The 24,029-nt window shown below is 43.6% G+C and overlaps 1 protein-coding gene across 1 annotated transcript; it reads left to right on the top strand.

Moving 5' to 3' along the window:
- Nucleotides 1-1,435: 1,435 nt before the first annotated feature.
- Nucleotides 1,436-24,029, top strand: LOC135879151 (alpha-fetoprotein-like). Its single transcript, XM_065405014.1, has 14 exons — nt 1,436-1,520; nt 2,991-3,051; nt 5,126-5,258; nt 6,323-6,534; nt 8,325-8,457; nt 9,523-9,620; nt 12,609-12,738; nt 13,651-13,865; nt 16,069-16,201; nt 17,243-17,340; nt 18,578-18,716; nt 20,265-20,488; nt 22,657-22,789; nt 23,985-24,029. The coding sequence occupies exons 1-14, from the start codon at nt 1,436-1,438 to the stop codon at nt 24,027-24,029; spliced, it is 1,839 nt and encodes a 612-aa protein (XP_065261086.1).

Raw genomic sequence — 24,029 nt, 5'->3', positions numbered from 1 at the left:
TACATCAGCCATTAATGTAACATTTCTGAAAGTTTAAAATCTTTGTTTGAAATCCCCACTGCCACGTGATCTCCTATGTATTCTTCTTTACAGATGCCAAAAGCCACAGTGCTCTGGTTGGTCATATAGGGGCCCTTACAATGGCTTCCAGGTTTTCTGTGGATCTCTTTTGGTAAAAAGTACACCCATTTGTTCATTCCAAACATGAGTGTAATAAAATGCTCAATCATTTTAAGTTAGCCTCCTTCCTGAGTAAAGAACAATGGTTTATAAGTACTTTCAGCTTAAGTTAATGAGCTGTTACTTCACCTCTGTGCGTGAAGATTCATTGCGCTTCAGCATCTGTTTGAAGTTCCCCATCCTCTTTAGCCATTCTGTGGGCTTCTCAGATGGAAAGGTTTGGGGAGGGCTGGATTTTGGTATGCTCCCCCCCCCCCCCTTTTTTTTTTTTTAATATTGGTTCAGTATCAGTCAGCTTCTGATATCATGTCTGATTTCTCCTAGCATGGAACGAGAAGTTTCATTAGAAGAATTGAAAACAATCCTAAAAGCTACACTATCTCTGCCTCTTAACAGCTTTGCTTTTTAGAGCGTAATGCATAGCTCCTACTCCAGCCCTTCCTATTTCGTTTCTTGTTACAATTTTAAAACTACATTATGTGTCTCCTAATATTTTATTTACTAATGGTGATCACTGTAGCATGAACAAATGAAACAGAAGTCACTAAAATAAAAGGATTTTTTTTTTTTTTTTTTTTTTTTTTTGCATTTCCCCTCCATTCTGCAGCCTTCAGATCAGGTTTGTTTCAAGTTCTGGGAGAAGGTTAGAGACTTTTTTCAAGTTTTTGGAGATGTTCTCGTGTGAATGGATAATTTTGCAGATCGAGTATCTTACATGGTACCTTATTCCAATTTTCCCCCCACTGTGGCACTGTAGCTGGGGTAAGAGCTGGCTCAGCAATCTAGAAAGCAAGAGTCACAAGTCTACTTCTGAACTCGGGGTCTTTCACTTGACAGGGCATCACCTATGCACTGCTAGCAGAATAGTTCACCTTTGAACATATGCTGGTGGGGGTGGAAGAGTCTGCATATCGGCTACAGGATAAAGAGCACAGTAATGAAAAAAGAGTTTGTTTAAACATCTTGTTTGTAGTGAGATAAGGTAATTTACAAAAGGCTATTTGTCTAAATTCTGAAAGACTAATGAATCTACAAGGCCTTTTTGTGACAAGATGCCCAGTTAACAAACATAATGAGCAAATAATTTTATCTATTTAATTATTAGCAGGAATATTCCAAAAGTTTTAACGTCAGATACGACAGCAAAAGGGTTTTTTCATTAACCAGACATTACTTGAGAAGAGTATAAAAGGAACACCTTTCTGCTCTCTTTCTACCTTTCACATACATTCCAGGCCCCCCCAAATCTGACACCATGAAGTGGGGAACATTCATTTCTTTTATTTTCTTGGTAAGCTTTACCGAATCAAAAACCCTGCCCAGAAGATATCGGGATGTAGGTAAGAATATTTCTTGTACATTAACTATAAGCTTTCGTATAAAACGTCCACACACAACTTGTTGTGGTCATTTGGGGATCTCATATGGTCATTGCCCATTCTAAAACAAAAAAGTAATATAAAAAGTTAACAGTTATAATTGATACATCTGAATAGTACATCACAATTATATAATGGCTCTGACTTCACAGGAACAAGATCAAAAGCACACAGTGGGTCTGACTTCTCAAAATAGGCTACTACATTTCAAATACCAGATTACCAACTGGATTTGTGAACATGGTTTAGAAAACATTTAAGGTTCTAAGTCAGACTCTGCAAGTACACGGTCTCTTTTCAAGCCAAATCACGCTCACCTTTTTCATGCAAGTCATTGGGAACTAGTGGGAGATTTGCATGAGTAAGGTAAACAGGATTTGGACTTTATATGTAATGCTCAGTTTGATACCCCTGTCAGTAAGAGTCTTAGTACTATTAGTGCTATCTAGTGTTTTTTAAAATATGTTTTGAAGAACAAACTGGGTGAATATTTAGGGCCCAATACCGCCACCCTTACTTAAATTGATTAGTACCTTATTCTGTGAGCAGTGCAATTAGTTTTAGTGAGTAACGGTGGCAGAATCTAGACCTTAATATTTAAAATCTAGAAGCTGTTTTCTGTGCCACCTTTTTCCAATTTCACGTGATCATTCTCCGGTTTGTGGCTTATTAATGCTTTGAGTATTCATGTAATATATGGAACAGTATAATATTTACTTAGAGGTGTACAATATGCAGGATGGTTTTAAACACACAGAGCTTCATCATACTCATGTTGATTGTACTTTCATCTTGGGAGCTACTTACTTTATAGAATGCAGAGGCAGGTCCTAAAAAAAAAAAAAAAGTGCCTACTAAGAATCTTAGATTCCTAGAAAAATGGGGCATTCTTGAGATTCCTGTTTGAAAGTCTGGTTTCCACAAATGCCCATGGGCAAATAGTTAGATTTTTGTACGAGGGTGAACTCTATTAACTTCAAAGGAGTTTTAGCCACTCATGCAGTGCTGATTTTAGCTCATTAACTTTAAATACATAATCCCCCATTTTAACTCAAACTGGCCAGTGATCAAAGATCCCTTTAAATAACTAAGCAAGGTTTTAAGATACTGAGGTACTAAATACTTGGCCCACCATTACCAAAGTATCAGAGCACTTAATTGTTAGCATATTTATTCTCATCATAACCACCATGTAAGGTGGGGAAGCACTGTTGTCCCCATCCATTACCCAGATGGGGAACAGAAGCAGAGGGAAACTAACAGACCTGTCCAAGGTCACATGGGAAATTGGACGCAGAGCGGAGATGTGACTCTAGGTCCGGGTAGCACCCTAACTATTCAACTATCCTTTACAGATCAAGAAAATGCTTAATAAAATACATATGTATTAAACATTTGGTGATTCAAAGACCAAATTATCTTATTTTTCAGACGAAAAACACACCCTTGGCCATTGTTTTACTGAGCTACACGAGGAGAATTTTAAAGGCGTGTAAGTGTGACTGATAACAATCCAGCTGACAGTGTGAAGCCAATGATCCTTACAGTGTATTTTTATCCAGTTCAGAAATGAAAGACTACTAATGAGCCAGATACTGAAAAAAATACATTTAAAAATATTGGCAGAATAAAAGTCGATCTTCGGAGCAACAAAATAAGTCAGAGCAAACATCAAATAAAGTGAGACAAATTAGATGACTTGGCCTCTGCCCCCACCTATGAGGAAGCGGGGCAATAAGAACAGGCCCTTACAGCTCTATGCAGACTGCTCTGAGCTTGTCTGTGGATATGCAGGTGCCAATGGGCCCTGGGCACCTGTTAGTCCTCAGAGCCAGCACGAAGGGAGTGGGGGTGGGGAGAAGCAGAGAATGGGCAGAACCTTAGTTGCATCCTTCCCCCAAATGAAGTGCTGGCGTGCTTCAGTGAGCGGGCACAGGGAGAGGCTATCCACCAGTAGCCGATTGCTGTCCCTCTGGAGAAGGAGCAGCATGGGAGAAATTATGACTCAGAGCGCGGTTGATGAATTACAGTGCCTCCTGGGACGGTGCAGCTCAGGGCTGAGCTGAACAGCACTATCTAGTCCCAAGTATTAGCTACCCATTATCCCCACCAATTCATAAACTCACCTCCAGGAGATCCTTTGATCATTGCTGTTTGAAGTAACTAGAGTTTTAAAAGAAAAGACTATTTCTGGCTAGTAGGAAACACGGCAGCTAGAGACAAGCCAAGATCAAAACTACAGGGAAGTTAGATTTTGTCACGTTCAACAAGAATAAGGTTTTGGGAAGGCACATTACATTGTTTCCAAAGATGGCCCGGACATCCATGCCAACTGTGCAAAATCCTGCCAATATTTCTTCCCTGCCCTTACTGTAGTCCATTGACTTTTTCAGCCTTACTGCAATAATACCTGGAGGAAAGAGAACTGCCAGCTGGCGACCGCTCTCTGCAATGCAGATCTCTGCTGCCTACACAACATAGGGACGGGGAAGTTCAAGCTCTGACAAGCTCTTGTTTGTTCCAAGCAATGCAGATATTATTTACAGCTACAGATTCCTTATGAAATGCAGCTGATGCTTTATGGACCAAAAAAACCCAACCATCCAAAAAAAACCCAAAAAACCACCTTTGAAAATTCTTCTCTTTGAAATTTTTATAACTTAAGGGCATTTTCATAAAACAGGATCCATATTTGAGAGTTCATCAGCTGTCATCATAGTTAAGTAGGGTTAAGATGCTTAACTATGATGGTTCTTACTCAGAGTTAAGCGGACAGCCAAATCTGGGGTCAAGAAAGCATACCCATCCCTCCATGATATATTGGTAGAGCTCTCAGGGTTTCTTGCCTTGCCTGGGAACAATGAGTGTGGATCATTGGTAAGGCTGATGTGAGGGTCTTTCACACTATCAGTTTTCTGTAACTGCAAGAGTCTTGGTGGAATTTGATTGCCTCCTAACTTCTAATTTTATATTCTTATATCAGAGGATTTTCATTTCAGAATGGGGGTGGGAGAGAGTGGGAACCAGACAAAAAGTAGGAACAAGGTATCATACAAATAACCCTAATGATCAGAGGGAGAAATACTAATTATGATATACAACTAATATGAACTTAAGAGACTGATTTGCCATGATAATGGATGCATGGGGGAATGGAAATCTCTATTGCAATGCATTAGCTCTACCATGGCTACAGAAAGACAAATTCATTTAAACTGCCTTCAGTTCACCATTGAGCAAATGGTTCAGCATTGAGCTTCTTTGGCCATTCTCCTGTAGGTTTGAGATGGATCTTCATCATATTTTATCACTACACAATGCAAAAACATGACTATAAGTCTGATTCCACACTGACTTTACCACCATGGTTCAGTAGGTCAGGAAAAATGGTCTTTGGTTGCATCTCAGGTTCTATGTTAGACCTGTCCTCCAGCCCTGCCAATACAACCAGCTCCTATGAGGAAGTCTTTGACCTCTGGATCAGATGTAGCACCCACACAGCTTAAAGAAATCCATTTTGCTTTTTGGTAGCTAGGTATCTATGTAACAGTATTATCTTGTTGCAGTGCCATTGCCATATTTGCTCAGAATGTGCAGGAAATCACTTATGAAGAAGCAGCTAAAATGGTAAAAGATGTCACAGACCTTGCACAAAAATGTGTCGCCAGCAAGGAAGACCCAACATGTCTGAAGCCGCTGGTAAGCAAAGATAGTATTATTATTGTGGCCAAGACAACATGATTGTATTGCTATCATGACCAAGATTTTCAAAAGTGACTAGTGATTTCAGGGGCTTCAATTTTGGATGTCCAACTTGAAGTGCCTCAAAGGAACTTGATTTTCAGAGGATGAGTGCTCAGCACTTTCTGAAAATAAGACTCACTTTAGGGCATCTCAAGTAAGGCACTGAAAAACTGAAGTCCTCCAAAATCATTAGTCACTTTTGAAAAATCCTGGTCTGTATCTTTAAAAAAAAAAGTCTGCTTAGACAGAAATTTGGCATCTAAGGTCAATGTAACTACATTCAGTAGCAGCCGGTGCCACTCATTAGCAGCAAGGAAGGAGCCTTAATTTGATTTTAGCAATTAACTCATAGCAGTCTCACTTTCTGTCAGAGATGGGGTCTGAACAAAAATGTTGCATCCAAATATCCTTGAAATTTTGTTTCAGTATCCAAATCTGGATTAGATTTGTGCACATGCCTCCTATTTGTTAGAATGGGTTGAACCAAAACCCTGGATCCGAGCAACCCAGCTCTGTGGGGAGCTTGAGATCTGGATCTGAATTTTGCTGCTTGAACTTATTTTGTAAGTCGGGAGGAGGATGCTTTTCATCACACAGTTTCAATTCTAATCAGAGATGCAGAAACCCACATGGCTTTGTGTCTTGTCATACTTGATATTACAATATGGAGGTGGACAAACCATCTTGGTTTGGGTAAAGATTTGAAGATTATCTGAACCTCAGTGGGAGCCGCTGGGTGCTCATTATGTTTGAAAATCATCCCACTTGTTTAGTTGCCTAAACATGGATTTAGGAGCCTAAAGTTAGGCACCAATTTTGATAATCCTGGCCTCCAAGTTTAGGGCCCAATCCAATTCCCATTGCAGTCAAAGTAGAAAGGAATAAAAAAAAAAGGGGGGAGGGGAAATCAGTTTGTAAGAGTCATGGCTCTGTCAATAGTTTGTGGTCTTAAATGGTCTTTCCACAAGAGGAAAGACAGTGCAACTACAGACAAACAGAAATGTTTCTTCTTTCCACAGACTGCCATTTTCCTGGATGAAATCTGCCATGAGCAAGGCCTTCCTGAGAAATATGGGTTAGCTGCCTGCTGTGCTAAAACTGACCCTGAAAGAAATGAATGTTTTCTATCCCATAAAAATTCTACACCAGGATTCATTCCTCCTTTTAAAAAACCAGACGCTGAACAGGGATGCAAACAGTACCAAGAGAATCGAGTAGCACTTCTGGGCTTGTAAGTAAACTAATTTTATATTAGAATCGAATGAGTTACATGCCGTGGTTCTCAGCTCTGTAAACTTACTGATAGGCGCCTCCTTGTGGGCGGGCATGCCACAGCTCCTCTCTCTCTAGGGCTGCCTGCACTGCCACAATTTCTCTGCCAGTAACTTGGCCCTCTGGCTGAGTCACCATCTTAAGTCCAACCTTTCTGGAGTCAGATTTGTCCAAACTAGAAGTGAGGGTTTCCAACTGTCTAATCGCACAAACCCAAACACCCTTGCCCCGCCCGCTGCCCCGAGGCCCCATCGCCTGCTCACTCCACCTCCCCTCCCTCCATTGCTCGCTCTCCCCCACCCTCACTCACTTTCACCAGGCTGGGGCAAGGGGTTGGGGTGCACGAGGGGGTGAGGGGTGCAGGCTCCAGCCGGGCAGTGCTTACCTTGGGTGGCTCTCGAAAGTGACTGGCACATCACTCTGATAGCTGCTCCTGCAGCCCGCACGCACCACCCCTACAACTCCCATAGGCCATAGTTCCCGGCCAATAGGAGCTGTGGAGTTGGCGCTTGGGGCGGGGGCAGTGTGCGGAGACCCCCTGCCTCAAATCTCCCGGTTTGGCTTCAGTAGCCTCCAGGAGATAGAGCCGGATTCTGGGAGACTCCCAGCAAAACCAGGAGGGTTAGCAACCCTACTAGCAGTCCCAGAAACATCTTAACAGGGGGGAAAAAAAATCTTTCTGCCTTATCTGAGGCTAGTCCTCAGCATGTCTTTATGGCTCAGCCTGCAGCCTCCCCACTCAATAATCCTTGCAAGGGGCTTGTATGCCCCCTTTCCTGGGGCCAGTGGGGGAACCTAATCCCACCATCTATTCTGGGTTCTGGTCCAGGGACCCTGTACTGAACAGTTAGTCTGCTCCTTCACCCGTACTGCAACTTCTCTGGGCCCCTTCCTACCCACTCTCTCCAATTCCCCTTACTTCTCTCCCCTGCTTAGTCAGGGTCTCCCCCAGCCAACCTGCTTAAAGAGCTTTCCTCACACGCTTCCTGCTTGGATTTTCCCAGCAGGTTCCTTTGCACCCCTGAGTTTCCTTCCCTTATAAGAACCTCCATTCAGCTCTTTCCCCAGGTGGCTTTATCATTACTTAAGCCTGGCACTCACCTTTTTCCCCTCAGGTGCTGGCAGGTAACTAACTGGCATCTCAGCTTCTGCCCCCCCCCCCCCGCCCCCATTATCCCATTCAAGACCTTTGTACCTTTCAACTCCCCAGAATGGGGTCTTCTGCCCCCCTTTGCTCCAAAAGGGCCATTATACCCCAGAGCAAACATGAATTACTGTTCTATTATGAATCCTGTTCTAGGACCTGCTAACTGTGGTAATCTTTCATGGCACTTGCAAGGCGCCAACCACACTGGTTTGATCAAGCAACGCATTTGGGCTTAACTTTAAGCATATGAGAAGTTCCCTTGAAGTCATAGGTGCTTCAAGTTAAGCATGTGCTTAAATGTGTTGCTGGATCCGGCCTAGAGCACTCAGCACCTTGCAGGATTGAGCCCTTAAATTCTAGTAAAATCTTAGCACCCCTTTGCAACAGAATTCCTTCATGTTAAATCCCATTGCATTATACTCTTCCCAGTTATAATGGCAGGAAAATAGCATTGACTGGGGTGGCTGGTATAACAGGCGTTGCTGTATATTAATTATAGAGCAGCATAAGTGCATATGACACTTTACAACCCATCCAAACCATCTGGACTCTGCCCTCGGAGCTTACGCTCAAAGTTAATTCAAGGCACCTTTCCATTTTAGATACATCTATGAGCTTGCCAGGAGGCATCCTTTACTGTATTCCCCAACAATTCTTGGCGGTGCTGGTCATTATGAGGAGTTGATGAAAGACTGCTGCAAAGCTGATGACAAGGATGCATGCTTCAATGAAAAGGTATTTTGTTTTAATATGTACATTTACTTCAGGCTTTGATTAGTGGTCTCCTATAGCTAGAGAAATGCTTGAAGCAGAGCTGAAGGTCAGCTTTTTCCATTTTAGTCACCTAAACCTTTATTTAGGCCCCGATTCCAGCAATCACTTCCATTCAGGACAGGACTTAAGCATGTGCTTTCCTGAATTGGGGCCTTTGACTCTTAAGAAAAATGGTCTGATTTTCAGAGGTAGTGAGCACTGGCAGCTCCCACTGCCTTCAAGGTAACAACAAAAAGTTTATTTTCAAAGAGAGGACACCGTTTTAGGATTGGTGGCTGAGACTTTCAAAGCAGTGTAGGGGATTTAGACACAACTTCCCCTAACATTAATGGAACATCTGTATCTACGTCACCTAGAGTGTTTGAAAATCTCAGTCAACATTCTATTATTAAAGTTCCTCTTTCCTGTTATTCTAAATGAACAAAGTATCTTATCTTCTCTCTTTATGTCTGCCTGTCTGTGTAGTACCGATGTAACCCTTCTCACTATTGAATCTCAGGTAGATGTACTTATTTTATCAGATATTGGTGCAATAGGATGGGAGAATGCTAATTGTATTATTAGAATAGCTGCATTAGACTGGCTTGGGGCCTGATACTGCGTGGTGCTGAGAACCTTCACCTTCCGCTAACATCTTTAGCAGCAGTATAGTGTAGGTGAGTACTTTAAGAGGCTCTCAGCACTTTGCAAAATGAAGCTCTTAAGAAGGAGGCATATGTACTGTAGATCGTCAGAGCAGATTATCCACGCCCAGTTTAAAAAACACAGAGTAGTGTTTAATAAAAGGGTTTCTAATGGGCAGGATTTCACAAAACTCTGTAACGAAATAAGAGGCTGGTGATCCAGCCACATGAATTAAAACTATGTGATCCGGCTTCCTTGTGCTTTGGTGGACACTTTATAGCTAAGCAGGAAAAAACCCTTTTGTGTTTCTGCTAAAATTCTCTATTTCTGATTCTGTTTTCTTCATTCATTTGACCAGTACGTTGTGTTTTTTTTAAACGGTTGACCTCATCTTTATAACAGGCACCATCTGCGATGAAGTCAGTGAAAGAAAGTGGCTTGGTACAGGAACAAACATGTGAGATCCTGAAGAAGTTTGGAGAAAGAGCCTTAAAGGCTCTGTAAGTCTGTAGCTTGTTTATTCAATGTACAACATTTTGGTTACTTAGAAAAAAGGCCCTTTCCCCCTCCCCCCCAACGGTACACCTGCCAGAAGCCTACTGCTTGTCTTTAGAAGACAAAGTGAACTGAAGGGACTGTGAAAGAGGTGTGCAAAGAACACAAGACAGGGCCCTGAGATGTTTTAAAAAAAATACCAGGCCTCCACACTGTAGCTCTTCTCCTTGACAACCACTCTCAAGCTGTCTCTGGAGGAGACAGAAATAAGGATGGTTAAGCACCAGGGTATTTTTTGGCTGTCTAGAGCTGGTGCAAGGGGGTTCTGCCTGTGCCAGTGAGGATGGATGTGCTTCAGGGAGGATTCCCCTGCAAGACACCGTGTAGTGTTGTGCAGCCTGGTGATGGAGGCAGAACCGAGAAGCACTCAGAGGATGTGCATTTACAATAGCATCAGAGCTTGAATGAACGTAACCCAGAAGTGGCTCCCTCCCCCAACACACTACGGTCCTTTCTAGGAAGTGGAGGACACACAGCTCTATAATTTTAAACTTACCTTCTATGACAGGGGCCTCTCATGAGCGCCTCCTTTCAGCAGGTGCGGACCTGAACTCACTTTCTCTCTCTTTTCACGGTGCCTCTGTGGGCTGTTGCCCTCGTCAGGTAGGTCTTCAGTGGCTCAACCTTCGGGCTAAGTCACACAGTTAATATGCATTGAACTCACAAACCCCTTCTGAGGTAACGAAGGCCAACAAATGGTTGGCCCTCTCCAAGGTCTTCAGCCCCATCTCTGGGCAATCGGTAATGTCTTTAACCCGGTCTCTGGGCTCAGTCTTCTGCCCTTTCTGGGCTAACTTTAAGGGCACATCTGCCCTGATATAGAGCAGTGCCCTAGGGCTTCCTCTCTGGAGACTCTTTCAGTCCTGCCCTTCACTTGGGCATCTAAACAAGCCTTATCCCCTTCTTGGCACTTAGGCCACTCTGCCAGCTATTTATAGGCTCCCAACCCAGGGAGCCTATAAATAGCAACCACGTGCTGCTTCCTGTAATAGTTACTGCTGCTGCTATTCCCTGGGCCACTTCCCACATAGCCCCTTCCCCCTTACCTCAGGGCTGAAATTCTTCCTCATGGAATGCCAACATCACCAAACCCATCCTCTGATTCTTCCTTGAGCTCCAGCAACAAGCACCATCCTTGCTTCTCTGGTCCCCACCAGGGAAATGAGTGGCTCCGCCCCTGCAGCTCCTTTTTTCTCAGCCTGCTAAGCTCTGATTGGCTGCTTCCCTGCAGCCTTTCTAGGCAGGCCTGGAGGACCTACCTTTATTGCTCCTTTTCTGGGGCAGGGTGTGGTAGGACCACGAGGCCTCCAGCAGGGGGCGTGGTACACCCCGTCACACCACAGTTGCCAGTGGAATGAAGCTCTAAAGCTGTAGGCTGCATAGGGGATGTAATAAACAGGTGCATCCTGCTAATATAATACTAATCTTCCCCTCTCCCCAGCCAGTGCTGATGTGACTGTGTTGGCTGGCTCAAGGCCCATCAGTGGAGTCACCTTGCATCACCGCACCTACCCTCCTTGTGGACTTTCCTGTCACTACTGGGTACGTCTATACTTACCTCCGGGTCCGGCGGTAAGCAATCGATCTTCTGGGATCGATTTATCACGTCTTGTCTAGACGCGATAAATCGATCCCGGAAGTGCTCGCCGTCGACGCCGGTACTCCTGCTCGGCGAGAGGAGTACCGCGGAGTCGACGGGGGAGCCTGCCTGCCGCGTCTGGATCCGCGGTAAGTTCGAACTAAGGTACTTCAACTTCAGCTATGTTATTCACGTAGCTGAAGTTGCGTATCTTAGTTCCAAGTGGGGGGTTAGTGTGGACCAGGCTGTGTACGAGGATGGTTGAAGGGTTGAAGCTCTAAGTGTTTTTTTGCAGAATTATTTAAAGCCCCTAACTCCCATCTGCACGCAGGGGAAAACATTATCCTCTCAGATAGTACTATATCTGGCCATCCCCTTTTCTTACCAGCAGCCATGGGCAACTTTAGGGATTACCAAAGAGAAAGGAAGGGGACTGCCATAAAATGAAAGTCCACAGAGCTTTAGTGGTTGCAGGCCCCACTTAAATTACTTAGATCACAGTAAATCATTTTTGTGAACATTCATTTGATGGATGCGGATATGTGTAAAGAGCAGGGACTCAGTGTTACTGCTTTGCCATGTGAGCAATAAGTATACTCTAATTTGAGTCCATTTTATAACAGAATTTACAGGTCAGATTCGCAGAAAACTTTATGTGCACCTAAATGTCTGCACAAAAACACGTGCACCCCTGAACACACAGTTACCATGATTCTGCATGCAACCACCCCACCTTTTACATGCAGATGGCCTGCGGGATGTGTAATCGGGAATGCAAATTAGGCATGCAACTCCAAATATAAGTGTAGCAGAATGTTCTTAAAACCTTAACTTTTAGGGGGAAGCCAGCTTTAAAATAATGGCCAAATTCTGCTCTCTTTTACACCAGCACAGACCTTTGGTGGCTGCTGGTCTGACTTCAAAATGCAGCCCAACTAGTTCTAACTAGCCACTGGAGTGTTTCTGTGGTAGTTCTGTACCAGTTACAGGCCTGATTCACCCATGTGTAACTTCAGCTTTATACTCATGAATAACACCATTGTCTTAATAACAGGAGTACTTGTGGCACCTTAGAGACTAACAAATTTATTAGAGCATAAGCTTTCGTGGGCTACAACCCACTTCTTCGGATTTAGATTTAGACACCATTGTCTTAGATTTTCAAAGAGGCCTAAGGGAATTAAGTGACCAGCTCTTATTGAAGTTCAGTGGGAGTTGGGGACCAAATTTCCTTACCACTTAATTCAATTGCAGTTTTTATCATTAACTTCAGTGGCAGCAGAGGCAGGCCACTGCTAGAGATCATATTATTGCATTCTAAGTTTTAAACAATACTTGTATTTATTCTTTCTAGGAAACTTGTTCAAATCAGCCAAAAATTTCCAAAGATTGATTTTGCTACTGCTACCAAACTCGCAACGGATATTGTTCACATGCACACGGAGTGTTGTCATGGTGACATGATGGAATGTATACACGAGAGGGTAAAAGAATAACTTATTTACCACTTCTATGTTTAAAAAAAGTAGGTTTCATAGTGGGTTTCCTTCCTTCTAGTTTTGTTCCTTTTTGCTGATCTTTTATGCATCTGTTCATTGTTCTCCAAATTAGGCGTTTAAAGCCCGAAAGATTGATACATAGATGAGAATTGTTCATCCTGCTAAATTATCCCATGTGACTCTGTTTGCAGTGAAATAGGCAGAAAGCATAAGGCACAAGGATGAGTTTGTGGCTAAGGCACTAGACTGGGATTCAGGAAAACTGCGTTCAGTTCCTGGCTCTGCCACAGACTTCTTGTGTAACCTTGGGCAAATCACTTAATCTCTCTGTCTCACATCTTCAAAGGTAGTTAGGTGTCTAAATCCCATGGAAGTTAGGCACCTAAATAACTTCAAGGCATCTTCTACTTGCATGTTGCAATTCTTTCTCCCACTTTTTGTCTGTCTTGCCTATTTAGATTTAAGAGTTTCAGGGTTGAGACTGTCTCTTACTATGGGTATGTACAGTGCTTAGTACAATGGGAGGCAGTGTTGCCTAGTGAATAAAGCAGTGGCCTAAGACTAGGGTTCTAGTCCCACTTCTGCTGCTGGCTCACTGTCTGCCCTTGGGCAATTCACTTCACCTCTCTGTGTTTCAGTTTCCCCATCTGTAAAATGAGGATACGGATATTGACCTTTGTAAAACAACTCCCATGCCCTCCACAAAAAACACCTTGAGCTGTACAGATGAAAAACACTGTAACAGCTAGGAGGTAGATATTAATGGGGCCTTATCTCAGCTAGGAACTTCTCTAAGCTCTACTGTATTAAAAATCATAATTGAAGGAGGGGTTTCCAACTGCAAAACAATGAGAAAAACCAGATATAAAGTACCAGTCTTTTTTAATTTCTTTACAGATAGAGCTGTCAAATTATGTCTGTGCCCACAAAGATACTGTATCAACTAAACTCAGCGACTGCTGTGAAAAGCAAGAGGTGGAACGAAGCGAATGCATAGTAGAGTTGGAAAATGATGACAAACCTGCAGACTTGTCTCCCACAGTCAGAGAGTTCATAGAAGACAAAGATGTGTGTGAGCACTTTGCCAAGGAACAAGATAACTTCCTGGCTCGGTAATGCAGCTTTCAATCTACTCTGGTGTATCTCTGTCACTTAAGCGTTGCAGGCCCAGCATTCCAATTGTTCAGGCCCAGCATTCCAATTTAGAAGCCAAAGCTTTGCTTGCAAAACTCCACCTTGTGAACTAAGTCTGTATGTGGGAATGCGGTCAGTGTACTAGCCCATATCTTGACCCATTAAGTCTGGTTTAGGCACTGAGTAGGTTTATTGCAAACAAACAAACAAAAAAATAGTATGCCTAATTTTCAAGGGGTTTTTATTTCAAATATTGGCCTTTATTTGTATTTGCCTTTACATTTATCAGGGGTTTTTATTAATGCATTTGTAAGCCTTTTACGTGACTAAAACAATGAAAGATCTGCTCTTCTCATAGTTCTATAATTCCATCATCTAGTAACTGAAATACTGTGTTATTTTTGGCTCTGAAGGGGGCTTAATGGAATATTTAAAAACATTAGCACAAGTATAAACATAGAGCTATTTGGTTTTACTGAGGTTTACCTGAATACTGCTAGTTCCATTGTTTTTTTAGAGAAAGGAAAAAAAACCAGAACCTTCAATGCTGCTGAATTTGAGAATGGGATGGGAGCAAATGTGGAACTTCTGACTTCATAAGTTTTCCGCTATTTGGGCTGGTCGATCATGACCAAGAACAGGGTGAAAAATCTTAAATTTCCAGTGCTGTCCGTTCCAATCCCAGATTCCAATGTTAGCCCTGGTTCAGCCATAAACTTGTCTAAACTAAACCCAGATCTTTATCTAAACATGTCTGCTTTAGTCCGATTCTGGCTGTGATTCTACTCCCATTGCAATCAATAGCAAAAATTTCCATTGGCTTTAATGGAATCATGATCACATCCCAGATGTACACCCAGAAGCTGTTTGAAATATAATGCTTTCGTTTATGAACGTGAAAGTCAACATCTTCTGGGCCAGCTTCTGGGTTAGTATCAGCCGATTACCTCACCTGAATGACACCATATCTAAGGACTTGGTTCCTTGTTGGAAAGAAGTTCGCTAGCATTTAGATGTGATCAGGGCCGGCTCCAGGTTTTTTGCCGCCCCAAGCGGCGGAAAAAAAAAACAAAAAACAAAAACACTTCGGCGGCAGCTCAATCGCGCCTCTCCATTCTTCACTCCCTCTCTTCCTCTTCGGCGGCAGCTCAAAGAGGAAGAGAGGGACTGAGGGACTCGACACCGAATTCCCGCTGAAGACCTGGACGTTCCGCCCCAATAGTGGACGGAGTGCCGCCCCTTTCTATTGGCTGCCCCAAGCACCTGCTTCCTTAGCTGGTGCCGGCCCTGGATGTGATGTAAATGGATAAAGCTAAGCAATGCATTTTTAAAATGTCTTATAGTTAGAGCGGGACGAATTTTTTTTTACAAAAAGATTTTTGATGAAAAATACCTTTTTGCATTTTCCACAACATTTTTCAGTTTTTCATACTCTGCCCCCCTCAAAAAACAAAACAAAACAAAAAAAACCACCCTGAAAAGCAATTGTTGGGGATTTCAAAATCCAAGATGTTTTTGTTATTTTAATTTTTGATGAAATTTTGAACAATTCATCAAAAAAAATTAGCTAGTGTTGAAAAATCTTCATTTTCTAAATGTTTCATGGGAAACAGAATCCATTTCCCAACCAGTTCTAGTAACAGCCAGATTAACTTCGTGACCAGGAGGCGTTCCGCACTAACAGGATCAGGACCAATAACTCTGCATACCAAAATAAATAAATAAATAGCTAATCTTTAGCATAAACCCTGCAAATAAATGAAATCTGCATGTATGGTCAGTGGCCACATACAAATTGTACATTAATCCTGTGCTAAAATAGGGCCAAGTTTTTCTTTAATGGCCTCCAACTTCAAATAAACTAAAAACTTCAACCATAGAGGCTAAAAGGTTCCTGAGAAGAAAAACATCTTATCAAAGCTTATCATCTTTATGCTTTAAACAAGCTGAGTTGATTATAATAAGCGCTTTGGAGGAGCCAAACAGCAGGAGTTGGTCAGACAGATGTACTCTATACAGTTCAGTTACAAGTTGCTGGGCTAGCCTCACCAGGTGGAATGCTATGGCCTGTGTTCTGCAGGGGGTCAGGCTAGATTATAGTAATGGGCCCATCTAGCCTTAACATTTATGAATCTTTGAAGGGCCCAAATTTCTAATGCTGACATCGTTCATGTTTTGCAGATTTGTCTATGAGTACTCAAGACGACATCCTGAGTTCTCCCATCTCATGCTTTTAAGAGTTAGTAAAGGCTACCAGGAATTACTGGAAAATTGCTGCAAAACCAGTAACCCTCCCGAGTGCTACGGCAAAGGGGTAGGTGCCACTGTACTTCATGTAATAACCGGGAGGCCTGAGCGGCATTCACAAACTGTCATCGTCTGATGCTGATTGAGGCATGAGGTGGAAGCATTTCCACTCTCCTGGTCTGGAACTGCACCCCAGGGTTTCCTCGAAGGAGAGAGCAGTTGTAATAAGGCTTTATACTCTCCAGTCTGCAGGAAGGCAAATGGAGTCTTCTCCCCCTTCCATTATTTGAACCATGTGGGGTTTTGCTGGGGAATGAACATCCCTGTGCGGGAGATGCGGGGGACAGCATCTGCTTATTCAGTGGCAGCTGGAGCAACTGGAAGCTCTCCTCTGCTCTCCCAGGGCACTGATCCTAGAGTTGGCTAGCTGTTCAAACAGGAGCGGGTAGCTGGGAGGGACTCCTGCCCATTCGGGACAAGTAAGCCCCTCTCTTGGAAAACAGGAAGTAGGGGAGGACAGCAGCAGAGCCCTCTCTCCACATACAAACACTTGTTTTTAAGGGGTGCATTCTAAGTCCCACATCACTGATCCCTCTGCCCCTTCCTTGCACCTCCATGCAGATGGCTCCTAGGGAGCTAGTACTGCTGTGCTGCCCTATCTGTGATCTTCACATGGGTAGAGAGAGAGGTGCCAAGAAACGGAGATCTCAGGTCTGTGAAATCCCTGAGCCCTTTGGGGCCTTTGTGGGCTCCAACCAATGAGCTTCTCAGCATCCCTAATGCACCTGCTTGATTGTCCTCAACATTGGTCAGCACGGCCTGGAGCTCCCCTTTGTGGCAGTTAGGGTCCCCCACGACCCAAGGGATGTGGCCCTGAATAATTATCAACTCCGTTATTTAAGAGATGTAGGGGCTAATGGTCTATGCACGAGTTATGTTCAGATAGTTGAGGCTTCAGACAGTGGAGGGCAACTTTAATGCAATCAGCAGAGATATAATGATATGTCAGATAACAGGAAGTTGTGGATAATCAAAGCTGCATTGTGATGCAGTAGTATTCTGCATTGCACACTAACCGCTTTAACAACATAGTTACACTGTTTTTCAGGAAGAAATGCTCAAAAAACAAGTCCAGGAAAGCCAGGAATTGCTAAAGACAAACTGCGACTTCTACAAGGCACACGGAGAGTACCTCCTCCAAAACATGTATGTTTGGGGTTTTGTTTGTTTCCTAATGAGCATCCAACCCTTGTTTACCAGTTTTAAATAACAGGGGGGCCATATCCTCAGCTGGTGTACATCAGTGTGGATCCATCGACATCAGTAGAACTACAGTCTGGTGTAAACAACTTTAGGTTTTGTCAAGGTAACGTTCTAGCTCATGAATTAGGTCCATAGTTCAACTCATGAAGTGTGAAGATAATAAATACTTTGTTAAACTGCCTGGTCTCCTGTGTGTGATATAGGTCAGGTTTGCTGATCATTGAGAGGTGCAATTGCCCTCTGGCTGAATTCTGAACCCTGAGCTCTGACTTAAAAGCCATAGTATGGCTCAAAGTGAGTTGCTTTGCCCTTTCTCATAGGCTCCTGTTCTCTCTCTGTGTGCTGTAATATGCCCCACTCGTGTGTATTAACAAAAAACCTAACTGTGCAGGAGAGGGACCAAAGCTTGAATAGACTGAACAACCACCTAATCCCAGGTGACAGTCCCACCATGTCAGGGTTGGCGAACATTAGGGCATAGGGAGCGTGGACAAGCTCACAAGGCTGCTGGCTTTGGCCCTAATTCAGCAAGGTTCTTAAGCACAGGACTAACTTTAAGCACAGGAGTACTCTGAATGAAGTCGCTTGTATTACGTGTGTGCTTAGCATTAGGCATCTTAAGTGCCTTGCTGAATTGGGCCCTTCTTCTCTGAAGAGATGTACAGGATATGCTGCCCTCTCAGTCTGGTCCCTCTCAAATCAATACATTTGCTTTTAAAAAGGCCTTTGGAACAGGAGAAATGTCCCAGCAAACCTGGCTTGACCATCAATCTATTCATCTTTCACTCCATAGTATTTGTCTTGCCATACTTGCTAATGATCACGTTGTAAATGAAGAAAGTGAGTTCTTTTCCAGCCCATCTCCTGCCCTACTGCAGCCTCCCATGAAGTCACATAGGGCTCAGTCTTGCAAACAGATGAGGTCCCTCGACTCCCATTGAAGGCAATGGTAGAGTGGTAGTATTTGTAGGCAAACACAACGGACTTGATTCTTATTGCTTACACCCGTGTAAATGGAAAGCAACTGGCTTTAAAACATCGGACTAGATCCTCAGCTAGCGTGAATGGTTGGCGTTCCATTCAAGTCAATCAGAGGTATGCTGATTTACACCAGCTGAGGATTTGGCTCATCAATTACTAACCTGCTGGACCACCTGTAATTGAGAGGTTGTTGTTTCAGGCTCCTTGTCCGCTACACCAAGAAGATGCCTCAGCTGTCATCCAAAGAGCTGCTCCACTTCACAAAGAAAATGGCAGCAGTTGGCGCCACATGCTGCCATCTAAGTGAGGACAAAATATTTCCTTGTGCTGAGAGAAATGTGAGTATGTTTCTTTCCTTATCTCAGTCCCACTTGTTCCTGAAGATCTTGCTGTCTCCCCACTACTCCCAATCTCCAGCTGCCCACAGGGTCTAGAGAGAAACTCTAACTCAGAACCCCCATGAGGGAGCAAAATGTACAACTGGTCACAGACTTGGCCTTGAGGTGTAGGGACAGATCATGAGGTGATGTAAACAGGCATATCACCATTGAAGTCAATTGATTTATGTTGATTCACACCAGCTGAGGATCCGGCTTATAGTTTTGCCAAGAAAACCGTCGGGCTACAGTGAAGCATGTCCTTTGCTGAATCGGGGCATTAGTTACACATACTGGAATTCTGATCCCATTCCCATTGCAGGCAATAGCATGTGTCTCCTGCATATCTTGGGAGCAGAACCAGGCTGTGAGCAGATATGGCCTGGCTATGACATTGCTCCCTTGGGATGATTAACTTTATATCATTCTTCCATCTCATGGGCCAAATTATTAAAAGGGACACAAACTGGCCTGCACGTATACTTTAGCATATGCCATTTTTTGCAGCATCACATGTACATACACCTGCAAATACCTGTTGGTGCAAACAAATTAAGTACACGTGTTGTGACAAAGTTCCTCCTCTATCTTGGTGGGTCCTGCGCTTATTGGCGGATTTTCTTGCCTCAGAGATTCACCATGTGGGTTGGGGGAACAACCCAGAGACCTTCCTCTCTGGAAGAACCCACGGTCCAGGTCAATTGGGAGGTTTGGGGGGAACCCGGGCCCGCCCTCTACTCCGGGTTCCAGCCCAGGGCCCTGTGGACTGCAGCTGTCTATAGTGCCTCCTGTAACAGCTGCATGACAGCTACAACTCCCTGGACTACTTCCCCATGGCCTCCTCCAAACACCTTCCTTATTCTCACCACAGGACCTTCTTCCTGGTGTCTGATAACACTTGTGCTCCTCAGTCCTCCAGCAGCTCACTCTCAGCTCCTTGCACCTCTTGCTCCCAGCTCCTCACACTCCCACCACAAACTGAATTGAGCTCCTTTTAAAACCCAGGTGCCCTGATTAGCCTGCCTTAATTGATTCTAGCAGCTTCTTCTTAATTGGCTCCAGGTGTCCTAATTAGCCTGCCTACCTTAACTGGTTCTAGCAGGTTCCTGATTACTCTAGTGCAGCCCCTGCTCTGGTCACTCAGGGAACAGAAAACTACTCATCCAGTGACCAGTATATTTGCCCTCTACCAGACTCCTGTACCCCACTGGTCTGGGTCTGTCATAAGCACCCAGTGTAAATTCCATAATTTGTGTGCACAGACAACAGCGCATTAAATTGCATGTGCATGGAGGCCACTGTTTGAAAATTTGGCCCCATTTTGTGTTGATGGCACTCAGCTTTCAGTAGGAATGTGGGCTGGTGCTTCCTTTTAAGGAATTTTGCTTTAAATTATAAAGGTTTTTATTTATAAAGGTTGAAACCCTCATGAAATTACCAAGGATAGCATGTGTCTGTTATTTTTTTTTAAAAGACCAATGTAAAAAACAATTCTCTCTCTCCGTACAGGTTGACCTTATTCTTGGCCAAATATGTAGAAGACACTATGACAGTTCTATAAACCCTAATGTCTGTAAGTGCTGTAGTAACTCCTATGCTCTCAGAAGGCCGTGCTTTAGCAAGTTGGGAATCGATGAGAAGTATGTGCCCATACCATTGACTCCTGATCTGTTCACCTTCCATGAAGACTTGTGTGCAACTCAAGAGACAGAGCTACAGAAAAAGAAGCAGGAGTAAGATATGCCTGTTTATTCTGTTTGTCCCAGCTTCTGTATCACCATCCAGCTACTCTTCACCCTCTTCTTGTCTACCCAGCTTTCTCTCTAGCACCTACTGTTTCCTCTTCCTCCTTCACATCCCTTGTTAAAAACTCGTTCTTCCAGAAATATTTACTTATTTCTTCTCCTCACCAATTCTCCATATTCCCACCCTTGCTTCCTGAAGTTTTGTTCAGTTTTTTTGTTTGGTCTTCGTTTCCCTGTCCGCCTTTCATTGTAAGCAACTAATTTTCAAATGTAGGTGTCTACGGCTACGTCCTCACTACGGGGGGGGGTCGATTTAAGATACGCAAATTCAGCTACACGAATAGCGTAGCTGAATTCGACGTATCGCAGCCGACTTACCCCGCTGTAAGGACGGTGGCAAAATCGACCTCCGCGGCTTCCCGTCGACGGCGCTTACTCCCACCTCTGCTGGTGGAGTAAGAGCGTCGATTTGGGGATCGATTGTCGCGTCCCGACGAGACGCGATAATTCGATCCCCGAGAGGTCGATTTCTACCCGCCGATTCAGGCAGGTAGTGTAGACCTAGCCTACGTTGCTATTTAAGCACCACGGGTAAAATCAATGGGATTCAGGCTCCTAACTCACATAGGTGCTACTGAAAATTTTATCCCTGAAGTATAAAATTTTAAAGCTGACCATAATTTTATTTTTGGATGCCTAACATGAGAGGCCAGAAAGAGGTCTGATTTTTTTTTCAGAAGAAGGGGGTTCAGCATGTTCTGAAAATCAAGCCCCTTTAAGATGTCTCAAGATGAGCACTCAAAAACGGAGCGACCTAATATTAGCTAAGTTTTGAAATGTTAGAGCTCTAAATGCTCATATCTGGACCCCTAAATCAGCGCATAAGTTCTTAAAATGGGTATTTAGCTATCAAAATATGGATTTAGGACACTAACATTAAGACAACTAACTTTATAAATAGGGCTGTTTATGGTGCTTATGTGGTCCTGTAACTGTAGTATTTTAACACCTCAGAATCTTTGAGGTCTTTAGCCCAAGACCCCTGTGAGGTGGAGCAGTATTCTTCCCATTTTACCCCAGGGGGACTGAGGCACAGAGGGTATGTCTACTCAGCATTTTGGAACAAGCCTCCCAGCCAGGCTTGCACTACTGCTCTAAACATAGCTGTATAGACAACGCTTGGTAGTTGTGGCTTGGCCTGGAGTTTGGGCTCTGAAGCCTACCTCTTCCCTAGTCTTCAGAGCCAAGCTGCACTTCAAAGCACTCTCTATACAGCTATTTATAGAGTGCTAGTGTGACCCCTGCTAACCCTGTCAATCTGGGCTAGAGGCTTGCTTCCACTCACCATCTGGCATTGTCTACACATGGCATTTTGGAGGCTAAGTGACTTGCCCAAGGTCACACAGGAAATCAGCAGCAGAACAGGCAACTAAACCTGGCTCTCCCAACTTCCACTGAGCACCACTGGGCCATCCTCTGGTCCCCAAAAATGGCAGAACCCAAATATTTCTCTCTTCTCAGTGGCTCTGACACACACCTTAGAACTAATGAGACCTGGGGTCTTAGTGTGCTATCTCTTCTTCCCACAGAGAGCAACTGAGGAGCTGCATCTCCTCCTGTTGCTGGAAATGGACACCTTGGCAACTAACTTTCTTCCCTGAGAGTTGTGTTTGTGTGGGGACAGTGCACGCATATGAACCATGCCACCCATATGGGCGCCATCTGGTGCCTGTAGCTAGTGGAGTAGCATGTCAGTCAAGCTGCTGGTCTGCCCTCCCCCCCAGCTATTCATGTCATACGTTCAAACAGGCAGAGCTCTGAGGTCCTGGTGCGGGGAGGGGCCCTTCTCTTCCTTGGAGTCGCCAAAGTTACGCATGGCTACAAAAACATTTGCACAATTGCATACAAGGGCCAATCAACCTTACAAGCAAAGGTTACTACTCTGTACTGAGGAATGGTGCAGAGATGTCCACGTACCTGCCCGTTCGTCCATGGTGCAGTGACCAGGCCCAGTGAAACTACACAAAGGAAAGGAGATGATAATGTAACTTTGAAATAAGGATTTGTAGCTTTGAGGGCATAGAAGCTCTTTGGCAATTCATGTGCTATATATCTTTAAGCTAAGTAGACATTGCTGTGGTTTGTTCTCCTTTCAGACTGCTCATCAGGCTTGTCAAATATAAGCCCACCATTACAGATGAACAACTGAAGTCCATCATTACAGCTTTTCTTGGCATGAGAGAAAAGTGCTGCAAAGCAGAAGACCATGAGGCATGCTTTGGAGAAGAGGTAGCTCCCTTTTTTCCCATGTATCTTTAATCAAAAAGGAAGGCAGGCCTGGGAGGTGTACCTATCTGTATTTTAAAAAACTACTACAACTAGCCAGAATGGTTCCATTTAGGTTTTTAAAGAAGGAACCATATTGCCTGCATCTAAATATATAAACTCCAGAATGCCAAAGAATGTAAGTTTGCCTAAGATGCATCTAGTATTAACCTTTTGCTCATGTTCAGAAGTTTACACCTATAGAACACACCCTGTATTAACAGCGTCAAGGGGCTGAAGGCCTGTAGGACACTTCACTGATGTAGGCCTGAGGACAGGTTCTCAAATCTAATCTAACAGTTTCTCCTGAGGTGTAATTTCTAATTTAAATTTCTCTCCTCAAGACCAGCTCTTAGCAAGGGAGGAGTGGTATAGTCTCAACGTTAGATGAAAGCAGTTGTTTCCTAGATTTTTAGTGATTGAATTTCTCAATTTTTTTCACCTAGCTCCATTTCTCTCCCTGTCTCCCCATTCTTTTCCATATTGGTTTAGATTCATTTCACTGTTAAATCACACAACCGCCTCCTTTTGCTTCTCTCTCCTGCCCACCCTATTTCTGTTCATCTTTTTCTTAGCACTCTCCCCTTTTGTTGGCTATTCCTTAGTTGGAATTTAGTTACCAATCCCCTTTCTCCTGCTTGAGCCAGAATGGAATCCAACTCTCTCCCCCGAAGCTGTAGCCGCTCCGCAAGGCTCTAAGGGGTAAAATGCAGTAAACAGTCATTTCTGTCAATAAAAGGAAGAATTTGAGACTCTGAATCCACACAACAAGCAGCTCTATAGAGGTAAAAGGGACCACTGTTTAGTTTCACTCTGAAAAGGGACTATATACTTTAAATACTTTTCTAACAACTGCAGCATCTTTCAATAAAAATCTCAGTCCAAGAGTAGCAGCCTTCACTGTGTTAAATACAGTGAGATTTTCTTTTCCTGTTGGGTTCTACTGAAGTATTTCAGAGTTGATCCAAGTGAATATGGGAATTGTGTGAAATTTCTTGACGAGATACGTTGCAACTTTATGTAGATACAGCATGTACAACTGCATGTTTCTAAATGACAGGAAATGCTCCTAAAGCTAGGATGCTTATATTGTCTGTCCAAATATACATTCTCTTCCAGGATTCTCACACCTATAAATCTTTGTCTTTTTTTCTCCTAGGGTCCAAAACTGATAGCAGAAAGTCAGGCTCAATTGGCACTATAA

The sequence above is a fragment of the Emys orbicularis genome, chromosome 5 (assembly GCF_028017835.1).
Source record: "Emys orbicularis isolate rEmyOrb1 chromosome 5, rEmyOrb1.hap1, whole genome shotgun sequence".
Classification (NCBI taxonomy): domain Eukaryota; kingdom Metazoa; phylum Chordata; order Testudines; family Emydidae; genus Emys; species Emys orbicularis.
This window is presented reverse-complemented; position numbering and strand designations above follow the sequence as displayed.

What these genes read in the sequence shown, in the direction of transcription:
- LOC135879151 (XM_065405014.1), top strand. Translation starts at nt 1,436, where the DNA reads ATGAAGTGGGGAACATTCATTTCTTTTATTTTCTTGGTAAGCTTTACC. An exon ending in CAGAAGATATCGGGATGTAG is followed by an intron (nt 1,521 to 2,990) that starts GTAAGAATATTT and finishes CTTATTTTTCAG; the next exon opens with ACGAAAAACACACCCTTGGC. An exon ending in GAAAGAGCCTTAAAGGCTCT is followed by an intron (nt 9,621 to 12,608) that starts GTAAGTCTGTAG and finishes TATTCTTTCTAG; the next exon opens with GAAACTTGTTCAAATCAGCC.